This window comes from Mustela nivalis, assembly GCF_964662115.1.
Source record: "Mustela nivalis genome assembly, chromosome: 2".
Classification (NCBI taxonomy): domain Eukaryota; kingdom Metazoa; phylum Chordata; class Mammalia; order Carnivora; family Mustelidae; genus Mustela; species Mustela nivalis.
Window position 1 is genome coordinate 113,296,162 of NC_139021.1, and position 23,793 is coordinate 113,319,954.

Below are 23,793 nucleotides of genomic sequence, written 5' to 3' on the forward strand. Positions count from 1 at the left end.
AACCAACAAAAAAACCTCTCACCACTGAATGTTATTTTCAGATACCAAGGAAATCAGGAGAGGAATTTACGGGGAGGGAAGGAATACGTTGGTGTCTCGGGCAAAATAAATGGATCTGGACTAACTTCTGAAGCTTTTGTAGTACGATTAGAAATCAGGTTTCTTCTGTGGTTACTTTTTTTTTTTTTTTAACTTGGTCTTTTGCCCTGAGAGGGTATCTTCTCTCTCCCTAGTGGCTGTCTGTTCATATTTTGTAAGAAGAATCACAATCTCTTTAAGGATCTGATAAAAGCTGGGGAGCCCCGGGTGGCGCAGTTAAACCTCGGACCCGTGATTTCCGCTCAGGTCGTGATCTCTGGGTCGTGAGATGGAGCCTCCAGTCGGCCTCCACACTCAGCCAGGAGTCGGCTCCACAGTCTCTCTGCCCCTCCCCCACCCCCACGTGCACGCTTGCTCTCTTTCAAATAAATAAATCTTTAAAAAAAGGAATCTGATAAAAGTTATGAGCATGAAGGTTCTCATCACTTCAAAGTATACATGTATCCGTGACCACAGAAATTTCATACAATTATGAGGATTTATAATCAACCTAAAGTCCTCCCCTGAGTCCTCCTTCTACAGTACTTGCTATAAAGGTTATTCTACTATATCCTGCATAAATCAGGAACTACTCATGGCCCGGTCTTGTGTTGCAGTCAGGGAAACACAATTCCACAACCAAAAGAAATTTAAAATACAGGCATATCATATTTTATTGCACTTGGCTTTATTGCATGTCATAGATGCTGTGTTTTTTTTTTTTGGTTGTTGTTGTTTTTTTTACAAATTTAAGATTTCTGGAAACCCTGGGTCAAGCAAATCTACCAGCATCATTTTTTTCCTCCAACAGAATGTGCTCACTTCCTGTCTCCGTGTCACCTTCTGATAATTCTCACAATATTTCAAACTTTTTCCTTATTATGATATTTATGATGGTGACCTGTGCTCAGTGATTATGTCTCACTGAAAGCTCAGACGATGGCGAGCGTTTTGTAACAATAATATATTTCTAAATCGAGGTATGTACATTTTTGAAGACATAGTGCTCCTGCACACTTAATTGACTACAGTATAGTGAAAACATAACTTTTATATGCACGGGAAACCAGAAGAATTTCATTTGACTGGCTTTATTACAATCCTCGCTGTGGTGGTCTGGAACCGAACCCTCGGTATCTCCAAGGTGGGCCTGTAACTCCAATCTTTACAAGCACGTTTTTTGAAACTTTAAAGAATAGCCAACATTTGTCATCCTTGCCAGCACTTCTGGAAGTCTCTCTTCTCATTCTCTGTGTCTCCCGCTTCTGGAAGCTTCCCCACACCTTCCCTGTTCAGCTTCACCTCTTAATTCCCCGCCACAGTCTCTCTGACCAGCAGCCCTGTTTACATTCTTCACTCTTGACTCGATCCTCTTTCTTTTCTTTTTTTTTTTTTTCCTCTTAAACAAGTAACTCTTTGCCCTTTTTAGTGCAATTCCCCATTCTGGCTTCCTCATTACCTCAGGTGGCATAGTCCTCACCAGGAATAGAAAGAATAAAAGAGAAAAGAAGAAACGTACAACAGCGCACAACCAGAATTTTCCTTAGTTGTTTGGGTTCTGTGGGGGACAGGTATGCACCCAGAAGAGCCCGAGATCCCCCAGTACTTACATTCTTGCCCCGTTAGATTGATCTTGGGGGTGTCGTGTTGTTTAAGTCATCCCTGGAAGGTCAAATGGCAGTTCATATTTTCATTTTTTTTTCTTTCTTATATGTATTTTTTCCATTATATTGCCCTTGATATCTTGTGTTGTGTGGGTTGGAAATAGAAGGCAGTGACTGATTGTATGAAAATGCCAAAACTAAACCCCAAGGATTGTCCTCTTGAAAGCGGTCAGTCACCTTATAAACTACACTCTTATTCCAACACGATGGAGCCCGTCTTTCAGAGCCTGGCGTGCATTCTTTGTCCTGTCATTGGTTGGATCAGGTCTTTCGAATTTGAGCTTGAATTTGATGTTTTAGGAACAAAGCCATTTGGACTTAAATCTTTTGAATAAAATGGATGGTCAGTTTTGACACTTTTCTTAAATGTGACAGATTCAAGCATATGGCCTCCCGGGATAAGTACTCTAAAAAAAAATAAATAAATAACTATTGTATTTATCAGTTCAAGTACGTTCCCTGTGTTTCTTGCTAGTTCATGTACATGGTAAAATCATACTGCCACTGGTCCTGTGATTTTTCTCCCATATTTGTGCTTTATAATTTCTGGATTTTTAATGATTTGATTATGTGTGATCTTGGACTCTGGCGTCAGACAGATTTCAGTTCAAAGCCCAGCTCATGGTGGGACTCTGAGCAGGGTAGACGGTGCTCCCAGCTCCAGGGCCCACCTGTAACCAGTAATGACTGAACCTGCCTCCCAGGGTCGTGGTTGGAATGAAATGGGGCAACACGGTGGAAAGCATTTACCACAGACGCCAGGACGAAGCAAGTTCTCAGGATGTATTACTAAATGGGTAATGAGAGGAAGAAGAGAGGACGTGGGGTCATTTCCTTGGTGCTTAGCTCGAGTGTCCCCATTACTTCCTTTCTTTTCTTGACTACCTCTCTCTCTCTCTTTCTCTTTCTTTTAAGATTTTATTTATTTATTTGACACACAGAGAGAGGGAGCACAAGCAGGAGGAGGGAAAGTGGGAGAGACAGAAGCAGACTCCCCGCTGAGCAGGGAGCCCAATGTAGGACTCAATCCCAGTACCCTGAGGTCATGACCTGAGCTGAAGACAGATGCTTAATGACTGAGCCACCCAGGTGCCCCTTGACTACCTCTCTTCATGGCCACTTGCTCTCCTACTTTTTTGTTTTTCTTATTCTCCTTTTAGAGTTGCTCTCTCTCCTCTGTGTTCTCTTCTTCACTTATGCCAATAGCCTTGGACAAGGTATGTTTCTAAGGACTGATTCAGTGCCAGGTGCTATGACCCTTAGTCACACCATTGGGACTGTTGAATAACAGAGCAAGGTGAGACCAAAGAGGTGTATTTCTGTGGATGCAAGGAACTCTTGTCAGTTTTTTTTTTTTTTTTAAGCTTATACATTTTTCAGCTTCTTGCTGTTTATTCCCTGATCTGCACATTCTTTAGTGTTAGTGTTTGGTACTTAAACACACTTCTGCCATTTGTGCCATGAGTCAACATTTCCTGGCATGACACTATGGCCATAAAAGCGCTCTTGCCTATGGGTCATGAGTTTCTGGTAAAGTATGGTGGGACAAAGAGGCCCTTTGGGATCGGTGCACTCTGGCATGACCCAGTCCCTCAAGAGCAAGGCACATAACAGGTGTCAGCCTGAACCATTCCATTGTTTCATCTCCTACCTCTTTGTCACCAGCTCGTTACTGACGATTGCTTCAGTTTATTATGAGGTGGCCGCACGTGTGTGAGGTCATTGGCTGAGATGTTCTGATCATGGAATTAGGGAGGTACAGTCACAGTTTAATGGAAGTTTCTATGAGCCACTATTTCCTCTTTTCACAAAATTCCGTATTATGCAAACTGTTAAATGTTTCAACACATGGGCATTTAATTAAATCCTTTTTTCTTAAGTACTACTGAGACCGACCTTGCTGTTTATTCCGTATCATGGTTTTTCAGAAGAACTAATTATTTTGAGCGGCATTCGTTGATGGAAAACTTTTTAAGGCAGGCTGTGTCATTTCTCCTGGACAAATGCTCTATCTGTTCATCTGTCGTCCGTGTTATTACTTCAAACTTGGTGACAGGTGTTACTGTACGGGTGTGGACACTCCAAGAGAAGTAGGCCCTCTTCCAGAACTGTTCCATAAAGGGTAAGTCTACTAGATCTATTGAGGGTCGACATTACTATTATGCTATAAAACTAACAAGAAAGTTAAGCTGCCAAAATCTATCTTTGTCCACATTAGAAATTAATAATATATATGCAAGTTTCCATTTCACATGCCTATATTGAGCTCTTACCCTATGCCAGACATTATGTGGGATTTGACAGGCTCAAAGACAGCTCCCTTCCTACAAGGAGCTGACTGTATAATCAACAAAGCTGACTAAAGAGCAGATAATCATGAGATAGTGTGGTTTGCTGTAAAAAAGTATGTATAATACACTCTGTGAACAGAATTTTTTTAAGGATTTTATTTGTTTATTTATTTACTTGAGATAGAGAGAGAGACAGAGAGAGATCATGAGCAGGGGAGAAGGACAGAGGGAGAAGCAAACTTCCCAGTGAGCAGGGATCCCAATGAAGGACTCAGTCTCAGGATCCTGGGATCATGACCTGAGCCGAAGGCAGACGCTTAATCAACTGAGCCACCCAGGTGCCTGAACAGACAGTGTGAGGAGAGTGGTAACACATCACTTCCTAAGAGAAGATGCCGCTAGAAATAAATCCTAAAAAATGAAGCCAGATAAGCAAAGGGAATGATGTTGGAATGATGTTCCAAGAGCAGGTGTACTTTCCCAGAGGTGGGAGAGTGCAAGGTGCATTCTTTCTTTTCACCTTCATCTTTGCACCTTGGTCTAAAGCACCTGTATAAACATGATAGCCCACATGATCATTTTATTATACTATGTGTGTGTATATATATTCATTATATAGTCTCTCTATATAGTCATTCTCTCGCAAAAATGCCATTTATTGGGCACCTGGGTGGCTCAGTGGGTTAAGCCGCTGCCTTCGGCTCAGGTCATGATCTCAGGGTCCTGGGATCGAGTCCCGCATCGGGCTCTCTGCTCAGCGGGAAGCCTGCTTCCCTCTCTCTCTCTCTCTCTGCCTGCCTCTCCGACTACTTGTGATTTCTCTCTGTCAAATAAATAAATAAAATCTTTTTAAAAAATGCCATTTATTTTTTATTTATTTTAAAAAATATATTTATTCATTTTAGAGAGAGAGCATGCAGTCCCAGTTGGGGAAGGAGGAGAGGGAGAGGGAGAGAATCTTAAGCAGACTCTTGGCTGTGTGCAGAGCCCAGCACAGGGCTCAGTCTCATGACCTGGAGATCATGATCTGAGCTAAAATCAAGAGTCAGATGCTCAACCAACTGAGCCACCTAGGCGCCCTACAAAAAATGCCATTTACTAATCCCCTAGTCTGTGTAGCTCACTGGGCTTTGTACTTAACTCCCCTTCAGCCTGCAAGCACCCTGTGGAGTGTCCACTCCTTCCCCATTACACAGATGTGGAAGTTGGAAAGTAAAGGCTTAGTACTTTCTGTGAGGTTCTTCCCCCAAGAGGTGGCAAAACCGGAATTCAGCCACAGGTCTGTTGAAAAGCCAGTGCTTTCAAACACCTCACTCTACTGCCAGTAATTGTTTGAATTCTGGCTTTCCCCCAATTATGACACATTCTTCTATCATCGTTCTTTTGCTGCTGTCAGCTAGAAATAACAGTTAACATTTATGCTCTGATTTTAGAAAGCACTTTTCTACTTCTTTTCATTTGCTCCTCACAACAATTCTGACAGATCAGGAAGTAAACATGACTATCTTTGCTTCAAATGAAGAAACTGGGATTAACGTTACAGGTTTTGTCTAATATGACGCAACTAGTAAGTAACAAAATAGAAATTGAAATGTTTCATTTTAGATTCAAAAGTCCACATTTCACATTCTATGCAAAAATTAACTAAATGTGGATCATAGACCATAAAACCTTAGAACTATACAATTTCTATGTGACAACAGGAGAAGATTTTATGATCTTGGGTTTGGCAAACATTTCTTAGATAAGGCACAAAAAGCACAAACAGTAAGAAAATAAATAGATAAACTGGGCTTGATCAAAATTAAAAACATTGTCTTTCAAAGACACTGTTAAGAAAATGAAAGGCTAAGACACAGAATTGGAGAAACCATTTGTAAAAACATATATCTGATGAGACTAGCATCCAGACTATATAAAGACCTGTCACAAATTTGGAAATAAGAAAACAAATGGCCCAATTATTTAAAAATGGACAAAAAATTTGGAAGAACAATGTACTAGAGGAGAGGTATGAACTTAACCATGAAGATGTAAGAGATCTACAATGAAAACTATAAAACATTGCTGAAAGAAATTAAAGAAGACTTAAATACAGGAAAATATACTGTATGCTCATAGATTGGGAGACTTAATTATTGTTTCTTAAGTAAAGTCTGTGCCCAATGTGGGGCTTGAACTCATGACCCTGAAATAAAGAGTCCCGTGCTCTACTAACTGAGCCAGCCATGTCCCCTGGGAGACTTAATTTTAAAATAGCAGTATCACCCAAGTGACAGACTTATTGTAATCACTATTAAATTCCCAATGGCCTTTGCAGAAATGCTGAAATTTATATAGAGTTGCAAGGGACCCCAAATAGCCAAATCAATCTCAAAAAAAGAAAAAAGCTGGAGGACTCACACTTCCTGATTTCCAAACTTACTACAAAGCTACCCTACTCCAAATAATGTGGTAATGGCATAAGAATAGACATACAGATTAATGGACTAGAACCAAGATAAATCCACACTTATTGCCAATTGATTTCAAATAAGGTTCCCAAAAACATTCAATGGGAAACAAGGGTCTTCAACACAAAGTGCTGGGACAACTGGACATCCACACACAAAAGAATGAAGTTGAAACCTTAAGTCACACCCCATGTAAAAATTTACCCCAAATGGATTAAGAACCTAACTCTGCAAGCAAAATCATAAAATCTTAGAAGAAAACATAAGGGAGAATCTTCACAACCTTGTATTTAACAGTGGTTTCTTATATATTACACTGAAAGCATAAATAACAAAAGAAAAAACCACTAATTTGGACTTCATCAAAATTCACAACTTGGGTACATCAAAGGATTATCAAGAAAGTAAAAAGACAGCCCATAGGATAGGAGAAGATATTTGAGAATCGCTTATCTAATGAGAGTCTACAATCCAGAATATGTAAAGAACTCTTACAACTCAACAGCAAAAAATCGAACAGTATAATTTTAAAATGGGTCAAGGACTTGAATAGACATTTCTCCAAAGAAGAGATATGAATGGTCAAGAAACATAGGAAAAGATGCCCAGTGTCCTTAGTCATTAGGGAAATGCAGATGAAAACCACAATGAGAGAACATCTTATAACCACTAAGGTGAATGTAATTTAAAGAAAAAAAAAGAAAGAAAGAAAGAAAGAAAGAAAGAAAGAAAGAAAGAAAGGAAGAAAAGGAAAAGAACAAATGCTGGTAAGCATGTGGAGAAATTAGGATGTTCCTACCTTGCTGGTGGGCATATAAAATGGTTTGGACATTGTGGAAAACAGTTTGACAGTTCCTCAATAAGTTATACAGAGAATTGCAAGATAACCAAAATATCCCCCTCCTATATAACCGAAAGAGTTTAAAATGTTCAAACAAAACTGCGTCCACAAATGTTCATAGGAGCCCTATTCACAATAACTAAAGGTGGAGATAGGTCAAATGTCCATCATGGACATGAATGGATAAACAAAATATTGTATATCCATAAGATGGATTATCATTGAAGCATAAAAAATATCAATTATGCCTCAATTAAAAAATCAGTCATTCAGATGCTGGCAAGGATGCAGAGATAGGGGAACCCTCCTACACTTTTGGTGGGAATGCAAGCTGGTGCAACCACTCTGGAAAACAGCATAGAGGTTCCTCAAAAAGTTGAAAATAGAGCTACCCTACGACCCAGCAATTGCACTACTGGGTATTTACCCTAAAGATACAAATGTAGTGATCCGAAGGGGCACTTGCACCCCAATGTTTACAGCAGCAATGTCCACAATAGTCAAACTATGGAAAGATCCTAGATGTCCATTCACAGATGAACGGATAAAGAAGATGTGGTATATATAAATATATACAATGGAATACTATGCAGCCATCAAAAGAAATGAAATTTTGCCATTTGCGACAACATGGATGGAACTAGAGGGTACTATGCTTAGCGAAATAAGTCAATTGGAGAAAGACAACTATCATATGATCTCCCTGATCATATGAGGAAATGAGATGCAATGTGGGGGGTTTGGAAGGTAGGAAAAGAATAAATGAAACAAGATGGGATCGAGAGGGAGACAAACCATAAGAGACTCTTAATCTTACAAAACAAACTGAGGGTTACTGGGGGGAGGGAGGTATGGAGAGGGTGGTTGGGTTATGGACATTGGGGAGGGTATGTGCTATGGTGAGAGCTGTGAAGTACATAACCCTAATGATTCACAGACTGTACCCCTGGGGCAAATAATACATTATACATTAATAAAAAAATTAAAAATTAAAAAAAAACAGTCATTAAGGGGGCACCTGGGTAGTCAATTAAGCGTTGACTCTTGGTTTCAACTCAGGTGATGATCTCGGGGTCCTGGGATTGAGCCCCACATTGGGTCTGCCCCTCCCCCTGCTCTCTCGCTCTCTAAAATAAATAAATAAAATCTTTAAAAAAAAAAAAACAGTCGTTAGGTGGGAAATATGTCTTCAACATATTTTTAATCAGAGGACCCAGGGGAAATTATGTAGAAATACACGTATTAAACATTTGAAGGACAAAAAAAGAAAAGGCAATGATGTATTGATAAATGCTACAATGTGGATAAACCTTGAAGACACTGTCCTCGGGGCACCTGGGTGGCTCAGCAGGTTAAGCTTCTGCCTTCAGTTCTGGTCATGATCTCAGGGTCCTGAGATTGAGCCCCACACTGGGCTCTCTGCTCAGCAGGGAGCCTGCTTCCCCCTTCTCTCTTTCTGCCTGCCTCTCTGCCTACTTGTGATCCCTCTCTGTGTCAAATAAATAAATTTAAAAAAAAAAGAATAAAGAAAACATTGTCCTGAGTGAAAGAAATCAGACACAAAGGCTACATGGTGAATGATTCCACTTACATGAAATCGCTTGGATAGGCCAATCCATAGAGACAGAAACCTGGTAAGTGTTTGCCAGGGGCTACTACTAATGTCTTGTGTATTTTACCACACACACACACACACACACACACACACACACACACACAGAGATTAGGTGGCAAGTAAGCACACACAAAAATGCTGACCATCATTGGTCATTAAGGAAATGTAAAGTAAAACTGAAATGAGATTCTATGAGCAACCTACTGGAATGGCTCAGCTCCAAAACTCTGAAGGTACCAAGTGCTGGTGAGGATGTAAATGGAATCCTCCCCTCTCGCTGTGGGAATGCAGAATGGCAGCAACCCCTTTGGAAAACACTTTCACAGTTTCCTACAAAATGAAATACACACTTGCCATCTGACCCAAGGACCCCACTCTTAGGGATTTACAGGAGAGAAATGAAGACATACATCCATATAAAAACTTATTTGCAAGGGTTAACAGCAACTTTATCAAGAATTGCCCCAAACCCAGAAATAGCCCAAATATTCGTCGCCTGGTACGTGGGCAAAAGGTTTTAACTCCATACATGAAAAGATAGTCTGTAATAAAATGAAACATTCTGCTACTATTTGCAATACATGAGTGAATCTCAGAAGCTTTATCCGAATGAAAGCAGCCATACACAAAGGCTATCTATCGTTATCAGTCTACCTGTGTAGCTTCCTGAAACAGGTAAAACTGTAGGGACAGAAAATTGATCAATGGTCACCAGGGGCCGTGACTTGGAGAAAGAGATGAACTACAAAGGGGCAGAAGGGAAATTTTAAGGGGGAAACAGAAATGTTCTCTATATCATTGTTGTGGTAGTTGACATGACTGTGTACATTGTTAAAATTTATAGAACAGTACACATAAAGGGTGAATTTCACCATATATAATGTATACCTCAATTAAGTTGACTTTTCAACCCACTCATTTTTTTGTCTTCCATTATTGTTTCTCTGAGGAGCACAAGCATTGACTCTTTTAATCTCACAGCAGTGGAAGTGGAAGGGAGGTAGTTTCTGGAGCTGAATATCAAAATGGCGGCACTCTTTCCACCAAAATCTCACAGCACAAACAAAAAGCCCGTAGGTTCATTCAGCACAAGTGAGGACCAGAAAGAAATAAGGGTCACGCTTCTGGGTCATCAAGAAAAGGAAGGGAAACAGAGTCTGGGGAGGATGAAGAAGGAATCGAATGGTGGGGAACTGGGCTGCTGTTAAATGGGGGAGAAGTAGTGATTAAGCCCCCTTGAGTAGGTTGGATGACTTTAGCATCATGACTAGACTCACAGATCAAAAGCATTTTTGTCCTTTGTATCCTAGGATCCCGAGTAACTGGATTCTTTGAGAGGCTGTGGCACAACATTTATATTTAAATGAAATGAAAAGGATCCCAGTCTTTAGATCACCTTTTGCCTAAAAATGGTGCCTCCCCCCACCACCAGCACCCTCCACAGGCTCGCCAACTGCACATATTTGAAGAGTTAATGCATCAATATACTAAACCTGGCTGAAAGGCAGGACAGTCTCCCATTAAATTAAAAACTTTAAAGGGGACTGTAATACAACCATTGTTTTGTCTGTTATTACTGCAAGAGCACTAGAGAAAACAGTATCTCATTCTTGATTGTGTGCTTGTGAACAACTCTTCGTCGAAATAGACGGCTCCAGTGTTTTCAGGACTCTGAAGGGTAGAATAGATCTGAACAGATTCAATGTAGACCTCAGGAATTGAATATACAATTTCGGTGAAGTACGTCCTTTGCCATTCAAGCCCCACTAAAGCTGCTACATGGCTCATATAATTGATTTGCGGCTCCTTCTCCCTGCATCTACCCCTTGGTTTATTAAAATAGAATAGACAAATAGCAATAAAGAGAAAAGCTCCACTGAGAATTGACCAAACCACATCACTTTCTTCACACCTAGGGTATTCCGACCAATAGTAATTTTACAGTGGCATTGCACAGTCCCAGACCCAGAGCCCTGCGGCCAGGAACCTACCACACGAGCAGACCTTTCCCTGAAGCACAACAAAGCAATGGTTTCGTGAAATCACCATTAAGTATCATCGAACACCGGAGAGACGAATCGGACAGAGGCAGGAGGACATGATGAACCTAACGCCTAAAAACCCATTAGCAATGCACCGGTCTCCACAGGAGAGCACACGGTTGTTGATATGCTCCTGATGAACACGAAGGACTAAGGCATAGACCGATACAGACGGAAAGCCTCCAACACCAGGGGCCACAAGAAGTGCGATTTTTTTTTAAAGATTTTATTTATTTATTTGATAGGGAGAGAGATCACAAATAGGCAGAGAGACAGGCAGAGAGAGACGGAGAAGCAGGCTCTCCACTGCGCAGAGAGCCCGATGTGGGGCTCAATCCCAGGACCCTAGAATCATGACCTGAGCCGATGGCAGAGGCTTAACCCACTGAGCCACCCAGGTGCCCTGAAGTGCGACTTTTTTGTAAAGAAAATATACCTAAAAACAGACTAAGTGGAATCATCAGCCCCCCCCCCCCATTTATCATTATTATCCCAGTTCTCAGCGTCGCTTCTTCTCAGTAATACACAACGCATGGTTAAGAAATAACCGGTATCATCACGTGTCTTAATCATGCAAGTATATTCCATATGTGTAGGACCTTGGGTGGTGCCACAACATCTGAGCACAGAGAGTTGACTGTTCAATGAGAATATTTTTAAAAGTTACAGACAGAACTTGGCTAAGTCAGCCGGAAGACTTGGTTTCTTTCCTCCCTGACACCTAGAGCTTTCTCGAATGCTTTCTCTGGGTCCCAGGAAAGGAAGGTATTTAAAGGAATATTTAGACTTTATGTCTGTGCGGGCTCACTGCCGCTTTGACAAGAACCGGAAGCATCGTGGGCTGTGTCTAACGAAAATTAAAGAAACTAAAAACTAAAGAAAATTATTATCATAGAGGGGGGAAAAATGTACCTCCACGTTTAAAGGCCATTTGAACACAGAATTTAAAACTTTGAAAAGTTTGAATTAGTTTTTGGTGGCCTCATGTGCACACATCCTTTCAGCAAATACTCAATCAACACCAGCCACGTAACATGGAGAAGGAGATGCAGGGAAGATGAAAATGAAAAAAAAAAAAAAAAATTCCTCAACAAAACAACCCTCGTCGCTCACTGTTTCTGAGAACTTACAAGGCCTTTAAATAACAATTATTTCTTACCAAATTGCAATTTGGTGAGTTAAGTGTAGAGGATGCAGCAACATTTTACGGCATTTTCATTAGCACCCAAAGGGACTTTTAAAGAAATAAAAGAAAGAGAGAGAAACATTACATTTTTCGTTTGGCCCATAGAATTTTTTCTTAAGGAAGAATCTGCTAAGGGGTTGATAATATTTTTCACCACTGACCCATGAGTGAGGTCTCATCCTTTCAGAGTGCCTGGGCTCGATCCCTGTCTATAAAGATGTAAACAGACATTTCCACTAACATACGCACAAGCCGTGGTCTCTCCTTCATTTGTTTACATTTCTGCCTGGTTTTGTAAACAGGCATGTGATACATGCTTCAACCCAGGGCCTTGGGAACATGGTAGGAATGGGGAAATGTATACACAGAATCAACACAGGCCACATTTTCTCTCCAGCCTCATACAGTGTGAAGGTTGGTATTTATTCCGCATTTGATGAAGCCTTTTCCCCCAACCCCAATTTTTCTCTAAAGCCTTAAGTTTACTACCTGAGTACTTAGCCACAGGTGAGCGGATGAAGGATGAATTATCCCAGATTCCAGTCCTAGCTAGATGAAGATGTGGCAAGACGAGGATTGCACAAGTTTCTGGGAAATGAGTTGTACACAAGATTTTATTCCATTTTTAAAAGTTACTCATCCACTCACTGAGTCCAAACCAAGGTTATGTGGTATTACCTGAGATTACTGGTGGTTTCTCCAAGCTGACCTTGGCTCCCCCGGCCCTCCCACCCCCTTTACAGAAAACATTCCTTGGGCTGAGCATCTCTGTTCTCGGAGTCCCATCAAGTGCCTCGTCCCACAGCTGTGGTTCCAAGCATTGTTATTTCATGGACCAGCAAAATCCCTCTGAATGTTTTGGGAACCACTATAATATTGCCATCTTTGCATTCTGCCATTAAGAATTTAAACAGTGAAAAAAAAAAAAAAAAGAAAGAAAGAAAGAAAGAAAGAAAGAAAGAGAAAAAAGAAAGAAATAGTAAAGATATGACCTCATAACCAATTTATAAATAGAATACATTTCACTCCATGAAAAAGCTCATAATTCTTATTTTTTCTCTTCTTGCCATCGATTGACTTTTGGGAACCACTACCTTTGAGCTTTGCATCAGGGCCATAAAAGAATGAGTTAACCAAATATTCAATTTCTGCTGTTTATGTACCATGGCATGGGTTCAAGTTCATCCTGGCAGCAGAGTAGAGGAAGTGAGGAAATGTAAGAGTCAAGCCCATGCCATCTCAGTCCTCTGCGTGGTGCATACTGCCAGTGTGGGCCATACCTCCGAAGGGCAGTTACTCAGGGTTTGCCCCAGTCCTTAGTGTGCGACTAGGAGTCAGTAAGCTCTCCCTGCACGCCAGGAACAATCGGAGGCAAGAGCTACCCTCCAACCCTGGAATTCTTAGAATCACTTTAAAACTTTCAATGTGATTATCAAAAGCACAAGGGAGGGCTCAGACATCTCCGTTTGTGCAGATGCAGGCATACTCAAGTCCAATTAACGTGACCCTCAGGAGTGTAAGGCAACGTAAGAAAGCCAAAAAATTACTCAGTCTTTTATAGCACCTTGTTGGTTTTTTTTTTAATATGAATTATTTCAAATGCAGTTGAGAACTAGGAAATCAGTGTCCTTGGGAATAGTATTGGACATGTGTATGTTTTCAAGCAATCTGGGTGAATTTCCTCACCAGCCAAGAGGAAGCCTTAGCAAATAGGGAGATCTGAAGAAAAAAAAAGCCTGAAAGCCTCCAGAGGTGCCTTCCTCTAGGGCAAACTGTGTTTGTCACGGAGGCCTTAGCAACTGCTGGGTTTTCCACCATTGTAAGGGCTTCAGCAAAGCTGTTGCTGCTGATGAAGAGATCATAAAGACCTTCCCCCCTCAGTGAAATGAGGAAGAAGGCTGCATCCTGGATATTTTAAATAATTCAAAATTAGATCAAAGTGCTGTCTTTCAGGGGTGCCTGGGTGGCTTAGTTGGTTGGGTGGCTGCCTTCGGCTCAGGTCATGATCTCAGGGTCCTGGGATGGAGCCCTGCATCGGGCTCCCTGATCAGCAGGAAACCTGTATCTACCTCTCCCTTCTTTCTCTCTCTCAAAATAAAATCTTAAAAAAAAAAAAAAAAAAGTCTTTTAGGAGCAACTGCTGCCCAGGACCTATATCTTAGAGGAGGAAGCCTGAGCCCCAGAATTCAGGATACAGAGATGTCCCTAGATGCAGAGACTGGGAGAACATCCACTGTGCTGGTCACTTCACTGTGATATGTACTGTCTGTGTTAGCACTCCAGTCCGAGCTTGGTAGATTTTAAACCGTCTGTTCCAACCCTACTTTTCCCATGAGCCCTGATAGTTACGATGCGCAGTTTTGCAGTACTGTGGGAGGAACCAAAGCACCTGTTTTATTTTCACACAGCAGTCAAAGTCCCAGTGTGATCCACGGAGGGACAGGGATGTGGAAGGACGTTAGGAATTCAGGGCTGGGGATGGTTATTAGGTTATTAGAAGAAACGAGAAGCAGGCGTCTGGCATCATCTAGAGGAAATCGCTCCTGATGGGCTCCTAATTCTTAGCTCTGAAACATATCTGGTCTGGACAAAGGCAATGCTTCAGATTATCCTGGCTTCATGAGAAAAGAGAAAAAAACAAACAGTGAAGAACATTTAATTCGCTTATTTGTAATTACGTAGTTGCTCTGCCGTCTTCGAAGCCAGAATAGCTTTATAAGATTCCTCTCAAGTGCCAACTCCAGCTGATCGGCCTGAAGCCATCGGGTAAGAAGGATGCTGCGGCCACATCTAGGCTCGGTGGGGAAGAATGCCACCATCGATCAGTGATGCCTGTCAGGACACGAGCCACAGGGGTCACGAGGAAGAAGGCTGCATCCTGGATATTTTACATAATTCAAAATTAGATCAAAGTGGTGTCTTTCAGGGGTGCCTGGGTGGCTTAGTCGGTTGGGTGGCTGAAAGCCTCCAGAGGTGCCTTCCTCTAGGGCAAACTGTATTTGTCACGGAGGCCTTAGCAACTGCTGGGTTTTCCACCGATTGCAGAAAGTGAGGAGATGAATGGGCTGGGAAGACAACCCCACAGGGTCCTGGAATACGTACGGTTACACTTTGAAAAGGAACACATCGATCCTCGGATAGCCAGTCTGTCTCTGTCGGTTCCCCTGAGGCTGGTCCTTTGGGTAAACTGAGAATGTGGAGGGTTTAAACTAGCAGCGCTGAAGAGAGTCGCACTGGGACCCCGGGACCCTGTGACCAGAAAGGGCCCCACTTCAAGGATCCTGCTGCTCATTACCTTTGGACTTGTAATGCATTTACTCAGCCTAAGTACTTGCCATGCTTCTCCCCTTCCCCCATTTTTAAAAAAAATTAGTTTCAGGGGTAGAATTTAGTGATTCATCAGTTGCATACAACACCCAGGACTCATTCCATTAAGTGCTTTTTTTAATGCCCATCACCCGACCCCCTTACCCCATTTTATGTTTCAGTATTTCATTGCTTGTGAGATGCCATGGTGTTGGTATACACCAGGACACCGTCAGGAGGTTGTTTTCACGCATGTGAACTTGACTGTTTGGGGTGGTTTAACAGTGGGACCGCCAAGGCAACCCCTTGATATTTTAATTAACAAATTATTAGAGGACCATTCGAGAAGAGGGTATGAGTCCTGGTTGCTGTCTGGAAAATTTTCTTTCCCACCACAGAGAAAGTACATGACCGGAACTTGCAAGACAGGTATCAGTGGCTCAGAGAAAAAGCCAGAAAGTACAATTCAGGGGAGCACTCATGTAAGAAATACTCTAGGAGGCACAGAGGACAGACTATGACATGGGGAAAAGCATGGATGTGGACAAGTCTGAGTTAGAGTGGAGAAGTCATGCTCTATGTGTGAAGACCTTTTTGGAAAGGCTTAACCATATCCCTCTTGTATGTCCTTTCGAGTTTTGCAGAAGAGCTACTTGTAGATAAGTACAAGAGCTTCCTGTCATGCTGCCGCCATTTTTCTTCCTCATTGGTGCCCAAATTATTGGTGCCTCTTCAGGCTGACTGTGCCTTAGATCCAGTGAAATGCGGCATAATTTACATCCGTGACAAGTGAGGAAATGCAGTAGTAAGGGGCTAATTGTTGAAATATTGTCCATATCTTCTTAATGGGTTGGTTGCGCATCTAGGACTACAATGGGTGACAGTTTCGTTCTTGCCACACCACATGGATGTCACTTAATGTCATATTTCAGAAAGGCTGGTTTTGAGGAACCCAATCATGGGCTGTGGACAGCCAACTAGAATGGATCAACCCAAAGTAGAGCCGTGTTTGAGGCCACACAGCAAGATTGTTCTGTTTGGGTAGATGCCTGACAGTCTGAGCTGTCAGCTTAGGTATGGAAGGAAGAATGCATGTCGCCAAGTGTGTCACTGGATTATTTCTTGCTAATTATCACCTTCAACTTCGTTGATAATCCCCACTTTTAAGTCGCCATTAGCCTTCTGGTCTGCTCCTCTCTCTTGTCATCTTTAATTTCATTCTTACACCAAAGGGACTTCTTGGATGTGTTTTTACTGCTAATAATCACAATACAAAGAAATCGTTAGGTTAAACGGTGGGAGGGGGGAATGAGATGCTTGTCCAAATCACCCATTACACAGGTGCGTCTAAATTCCTACTTTGGATAGTTCACAGTCCGAGGTGAGGGGACAGCCCTGTATGTGTCACTATTGAGAACATTCTAATCACAGTCTCTTCCATTTGAGCTTCTGCCCCCTTAGTGGGAGTCTCTGAACAACACTTCCCATGTAGATGGTTCCCTGTGAAGACTTTCATTTGATCAGTGGTGTGTACAATATTGTCTTTTCTTGTTTAACTCCATAAACATCCACTGCACACGTCATAGAGGCTAGACGCTGCCATCCCCAGCCTTAGACACAAGGATTGATGCAGCCCAGCCCCTGCTCTTTGAAGCACGTAGTCTAGGAAGGGAGACAAATCTGGACATAATGACAGTGCAAAATAACACGGAACGTCATAAAATAACATGTTGTAAAGGCCCTTAACCCAGTGGAGCAAGAAGACCTCAGCGCAGATGACTTCTGGGCTCTTCTAGAAGAGCAACCATTTCCTCAGCAGTGAAGAGGGGGAGTGGTACAACATCACCCCGCAGGACGGCTGGTGCAAAGTCACAGACACAGGACAAAGAAGGGTGTGTGTGAAGTAGCTCAGTGTGAATGTAGACAGGATATGTGGCAAAGGTGAGCAAAAAGATGAGACAGCAGGCTTGTGTAAGACTTGGTCATGGAGGTCGTCCACAGGGAGGGAGGAGGTTTCATTCTGCGGGTGACGCCGGATGAAACGCTTGGAAAGAAAACCGCATTTTCTGCTTCGATGTGTATGTCCAGTACGCAGAGAGAAACATTGCCTTAGCGACCCCAGAGCATCAGTGTCGGTGGCGAGAGGTTTTTCTGACCAGCCTTGGTGCACATGGTGGGCCGTGGGCCGAGGCATCTGGATTTCCGAAGGGGGTCTCAGCTCTGACAGCTCTCCCGACACAGTCATTGCGGTCTGGTCCCTCCCTGCAGCGGGAGGCAGAGCCAAAGGCTGCGTTACTGCGAGAGACTGTGGCTTTGGCCTTCGTGGGCTCCCCCCACTGCCTCGCTCTCTCCTTCCCTTGGGGGAAGGAGCTTGCCAACACACACTTCGTGTTTCAAAGTTTCCTCCTTGGGTCGTTGCAGAAGAGGCGATTCTACTTGAAAGCAATGAGATTGATTTCCTCCCCAAACTGTAGGCTGCCCAATCAGCGGCCGGGTCGTTCAGCCACGTGACCTAGCATCTGACATTTACCACTCCTGGAATGGAATTACACCGCACTGCTACACTGTGCGCTCCCCCTGGGCAGGGCTTTCTCCCTTTGGCTCCCTCCTGCTTAATACCGGTTAATGTGCAGTAGTGCTGGTTATCTGGACAGGGATATCAACTGGAATGTATCAAAGCTTTACCACAAATGGAGATTTATGTGTGTGTGTGTGTGTGTGTGTGTGTGTGTAAATTATACATAGACACACACATATGTATGTATATAGGAATACTATGAATGAGTTATCCCATTTATGTGATTTTCTTGATGCATTAAGCTGAGACCATCAAACGTTTTTGCTTTATTTTAAAAATTATACATATATGTGCATGTGCATTACTTTGTATGACACCTATGTGCATACATGTATCAGTGTATGTATGAATGAGTTATCCTGTTTATATGAATTTTTCAGATGTGTAAAACTATCAGTGACTATCAAACATTTTTGTTTGTTTTATTTAAATCAAGTCTTCACGGAAATGTTTCTGAATGTGTCGCAAGGGTGAGTTCTGGAGTCCACTTGCTCTGTTCGAATCTGTTTCTTCACGTCATCAATGTCTGTCCTCAGGCAGGTGATAATCTCTGAGTCTCAGAGTTCTCCTCTATAAAATGAGAACAGTAGTAACTGACAGTGAGGCCGTGTTTATTAAATGGGCACACGTGTAATGCACTGGCATGTGGCACACTTTCAAGAAATGCTAACAAGGAATACTTTATGCATATTAGAACTTGTTCTTGAATATTGGGGCCATCATCAGGATCGCTGGTGATTGTGGGAAAACAAAGCCAACACCCTCATGGTCTAATAGGGGTGAGAACATTATTTGCACCTCTATTCAGTGGTCCCAGACTGCCAAGCTTCCCACCAGTCTTATCTGGTTTCTGAATGTTTAAATGGCATCCCTTGTTTTCAGATTATCAGCTATTGCACTCTGAAATCATCAATATGTTTGAGTACCTAATGGTCTTCTTCTTCGCATAGTGTTTCACTGGCAAATCAAATAATCCAACCTGTTTAAATTCTATCCAAAGTAGGAATTTAGACGCACCTGTGTGGCTGACTTAGTTAAGCATCTGACTCTTGATTTCAGCTCAGGTCATGATCTCAGGGTCATGAGGTCGAGCCCTGTATCCAGGTCCACACTGAGCACAGAGCCTGCTTGTCCCTCTCCCTCCCCCTCTGCTCCTCCCCTTGCTCGCACAAGTGCCCTCTCGGTCTCTTTCTCTCAGACAAATAAGTAAATAAAATCTTTACAAAATTAAAATAAAACAAAGTAGGAATTTGAAGGCTCTGACGGAAAACTGAAGTCTATGTTTCAGTATCTATACTCTGTGTTGTCTGTTTTAGCCACTTAAAGGTCTTTTCAGCCGATTTCAAGATTATTAGCTATGGAAAGACAAATGCTTCATGAGCTCACTTCTATGCAGAATCTAAACTAGTCAGACTCATAGAAGCAGAGGGTAGAACAGTGAAGGCCAGGAGCCGGTGGGAGGGGGGAATGAGATGCTTGTCCAAATCACCCATTACACAGGGTGAGTCCATTCTGGGGATCTAATATGCAGCAACATGACTTACTTACCAATACTGTACTGTGTACCTGAAATTCACTAAGACAGTAGATCCTAAAGTGATTCACCAGAAAGAAGGGAGGGAGGAAGGAAGGATAAATGGTAACTATGTGAGCTGAAGGATATATTAGCTTGATTCTGGATGACTTTACAATGTATACATAAGTATATCAAAACATCAAGTTGTACACATTAAATATATACAATTTTTATTTGTCAATTTTACTTCAATAAAGCTGGGGAAAAATCAAATTGCAATTGATCATAATAAAATGAGGGCATAATTCACTTCAAGTGAAGTGACTCATCCCCTCCCCTTTGAAAGCTTCTCTATCCAGAGAGACTCCTGGTGTCACAGGTGTTCCCATAGCGCGTTCTTACTCACCCTATCTTAGCCCTTAGATGCTGTCCGATGCCGGCATTCTGGGCTGAACTGGAAACTCCCTAAGGACACCGTCCTCTCTTTTTGGTTTCCCTTGTCTGGCATGTTGCAGAGACTCTATCATTAGTAAATGATTTCATGAATATCATTTCCCCCTTATTAAAAAAAAAAAAAACTGTACTTCCAACTAATTAAGCCTCTCATGACCTACTAATTTTCCGGTTCAACAGACTTCTGATAAGTTTGTCAACTAAGTGAAAATGTCAACGTTTGAGAAGGTCAGCATGAATCCTTGGGTGAGGGGAGGGGCTTAGGGGGGTCTCAGTTTTGTGAGACATGGTGATTTCCCCAGGTGGGTGCTAACATCGAAGCACAAGAGGGCAGAGAACATCAACCATAATCCTTTCGTGTTGTTGTTGTTTTTTAACCTCTTCAGGTTACAAACGCTGCTGCCAACTTCCATGGCCAGTTGACTCTTCATCTCAAACCTTTCCTTGTGTGTGGAGGGGACGCATTCACCCAGTCCAACTTCGATGGCTGCGTCACTTCTGCCCGGTGTGTTTTAGAAGCTTTAAAGAACCACATTTAGTACCTGTATCTTTGTTCTCTACATGAGCTTCGGGTTTTTGTCTTCACAAGTTTCTGTTATCGATCATTTTGGTTTCTATTTTGTTGAGAGAAATTACTGGAAAATGTCTCATATGGAGTATTAAATTGATTTTATGATTTTGACAGTTACAACCCACGCTAGAATGAAAATTCCTTGTACCGTGCACCTTTCACAGTGTTTCTGAATTGCCATGACTCTCCCTTGTTAGAGAAAAACAGTGGTTAAGAATAACAAATGACCCTTGCAAAGAAGCAGGTCCAATCAAAATAATAGTTCATGTTCCAAAACCTTTATTCTTTTGAAAAATTTCCATTCTAGATAAAGAATAATTATCATCCAATCCTCGTTTTTAATCTTCAAGTTGGTCCTTGATTCAGTGTTTTTGCCAATTGCTGAACTATAAGATTTTCCCAAACTGTGGCTAACAGAGAGTAATTTCTGTCTTCTCTGGTTATTAAATGATCCTGAATCATAGGTCATAGATGTCGTCGTTTCTGGGACTGTGGTTTGGAGGACAATTCGCTGATAAAGAAATCCCTCTTCACGTTTTCACATAATAACCAGATCCAAGTAGACTCTCCAAGTCGTGTCATAGTTTTTCACCTTAAAAAAAAAAAATATTCAGCCCTAACATGAAAAGTAAAAATTAAATAGAACCTGAGAGAATATAGATCGATCTTTACCTCTTGCTCTGCTGGCTGGCTGATGCCACTGCCTTCCTATGGTCCCCGGGATGTGCTGTGGCATTTAGACTGGGTTGAGTTTAATGAGTTTAATACAACAAGAAAATTTACTGAACTGGAAAACAGATGCACTTAAAATAGTTCAATATTTGCCAACTTAGTGGTTCAGTGTATCACATACATGGTTCAGTGACCCACCTGTTTCCCGTCACTAGCTGGCTGGACAGAAATTGATTCCCGCCTTCTACACCAGCTACCTGTCACTAAAGGAACGGGGAGCTGCATTTGATTTCTGGGTTGATAAGATGACCGATATTGAGATTTCTTTCATCACTTTGGCCCATATTTGATTAACATTTGTCTTCCTGTGGGTTTTATCCTCGAAGCATGACAGAAAAGACATTCAGATGTGTTAACTATCTTGTGTTTAACTGATGCCATCCTGGAGCCATTGGATTAAAAGCCTCCTGAAGCCTTAAGAACAATTGTTACATTCGTCCCACAAGCCCACATCCTCCAAAGGAAAGAGCAAGAAAGGACCTATGAAGGCAGAGGCAGTTACTTAGGGAAAAGATTCGTCTAAGTCATTACTGATGACTTTTAATATATACTCCCTCTAATTCCCTGATAATTCCGCATCTGTTTTGAGAAAACCATGGCACTTACAGGAAAAGGCTCAAGCCTGCTTCGTATGTAGATGATCGTTGCTTTGCTATTCTGAGTTGTTTTAAAAACTCATTTTACATGTAGATCCGTCTCTGAGAGGAAGAGGCCAATTTCCTGCTGCTCAAATAAGGAAATAAAACATATCCACTGCTTGTGTTCTTTATTTTCCTTCACCTCTTTCCTTTCAGAAATTGAAATGGGTAGAAAAATATCTTGTGCTGGAAGCTATCCCGGGAGGCCACAAAATTCAGATGGCCAGGGGGCCCTGGAAGACCCCGGGGCAAACCCCGGGGAAGTCGGGGTCGGCAGCATGTGGAGCCGTTGTCAGCCCACAGGACCACACAGCACTGTGGCGTTTCCAAACAAGAACTTTTATTAAATCAAGCCAGCCAAGGAAAGCTGCTCTGTTTTGAAAGGAGCATATTTAAGTGAGAAACGGCTGGAGCAGTGGGGTGATTTAACACTTGTTAGCTGATAAATATAGCCTTCACCAGAATAAAACTTTATGATGCCATGTTGAAAAGCTTAATTACTAAACCATCTATGCAGATCTTTCTTGCTCAGGCAGCCAGGGTGACAAATTATAGCAGCGGAATAGTATTTTTCACCTCTGGCATTTCTGAAGGGGAGAAGTATGTCTAGAAACATCGCGAAAGCAGTAATAATCCCAGACCAGATATTACCGAGGGAAAAAAAAGACGTTTCCTTGAGTCACCAAGCCTCTGTGCAAAATGCCATCATCTCCACCCCCCGCCTACCCACTACCTTGTTAAGTAAAAAGAACAAGGTCAATTTTACATTTATCTGGTATTTTATACTTATCCAAGTACATATACATATATACATATATATGTACTTTATATATAAGATAGATGCCAGAAGAGGAGCCCACGCCTCCAAAACCCATTTCTATTTACGGGGCACCACACTGCTGCCCGATGAACATGGTCACCAAAGCTGAACCAAAATGCCAGTTGGCGATCTGGTCCTCACCACGTGGCTTCATTTCAGAGAGCTGACACCAACCCTGATGTGATAGGTACCAGCATCTGATATGGAATAAAGTCTTCACAAGTCCTGGCTAAATGATGGATCCTCCCGTGATTTTCATTTGCTGGCTTATTTCCTTCCTCGGGGGTCGCTCGCTCTGACACACAGCCGCATTCCGGAGATGCGGAGCTCCAGCGCAGGCGCAGTTGGCCGAGCGTGCAGACCACCGCGCACCTGTCCTTCCCTCTGTGGACCTGTCAGGCTCGTCATTCGGGGTGTCCTTCTCTTGCTCTCTGACCTGTCTTTCTCCCCTTCTGCTTTTTCTCCTGCTTTTTCCTCTGGGCTCAGTCTTCCATTCTCAGAATCCAGGGATCCAAGTGGACTCACTTTGTGATTCATAGTATTTGTGATTCCCTGTTTTAATATATCTTTTTCTTTTTCACCCCTTAAAATTTAAAGCTGTCAATCGGGTTTGTTATTTGAGGTGACTGGACCATCGTCATTTTGATTTTCAGAAGTAATGCGAGAATTTAAAACTGGCTAGAGTGTTGGGGGAATCTCAGTGCTAATAACCTAAAAAATATACATAAAACATGGTACCAGGCTCTGTGGCTGACATAATGGAGCATCACCCGCAATGTCCAGTTGGGAGCAGACAAGTCCCATGGAGTGGGAGGCAGGGTAAGCTCCGTGTTTGTGTCATCAAAGGTGGTAGATAATATGCTCTAGAAGCTGGGGAATCTGAAGAGAAAGAATTAGGTGTTCTTGGGAGGGTGTCCCTGAACAGATGCAGAGATGTGTCAGTTTAACTCATCCAAGGCATCATCTGGGCTGACCCGGCTGACTCCACGAGTCCAAACTGCGTATCATG

The 23,793-nt window shown here is 42.2% G+C and overlaps 1 protein-coding gene across 2 annotated transcripts in view; it reads left to right on the top strand.

Annotated features, from left to right (window-relative positions):
• RNLS (renalase, FAD dependent amine oxidase) overlaps positions 1 to 22,082 on the top strand; it is a 245,092-nt gene extending 223,010 nt beyond the window's left edge. For both annotated transcript variants that reach the window (XM_082721045.1, XM_082721044.1), the window contains exon 7: positions 20,410 to 22,082. In XM_082721045.1, coding sequence (XP_082577171.1) covers positions 20,410 to 20,562 — 153 coding nt within the window. In that variant the 3' untranslated portion in view covers positions 20,563 to 22,082. The remainder of the gene's footprint in view (positions 1 to 20,409) is intronic.
• Positions 22,083 to 23,793: the final 1,711 nt, after the last annotated feature.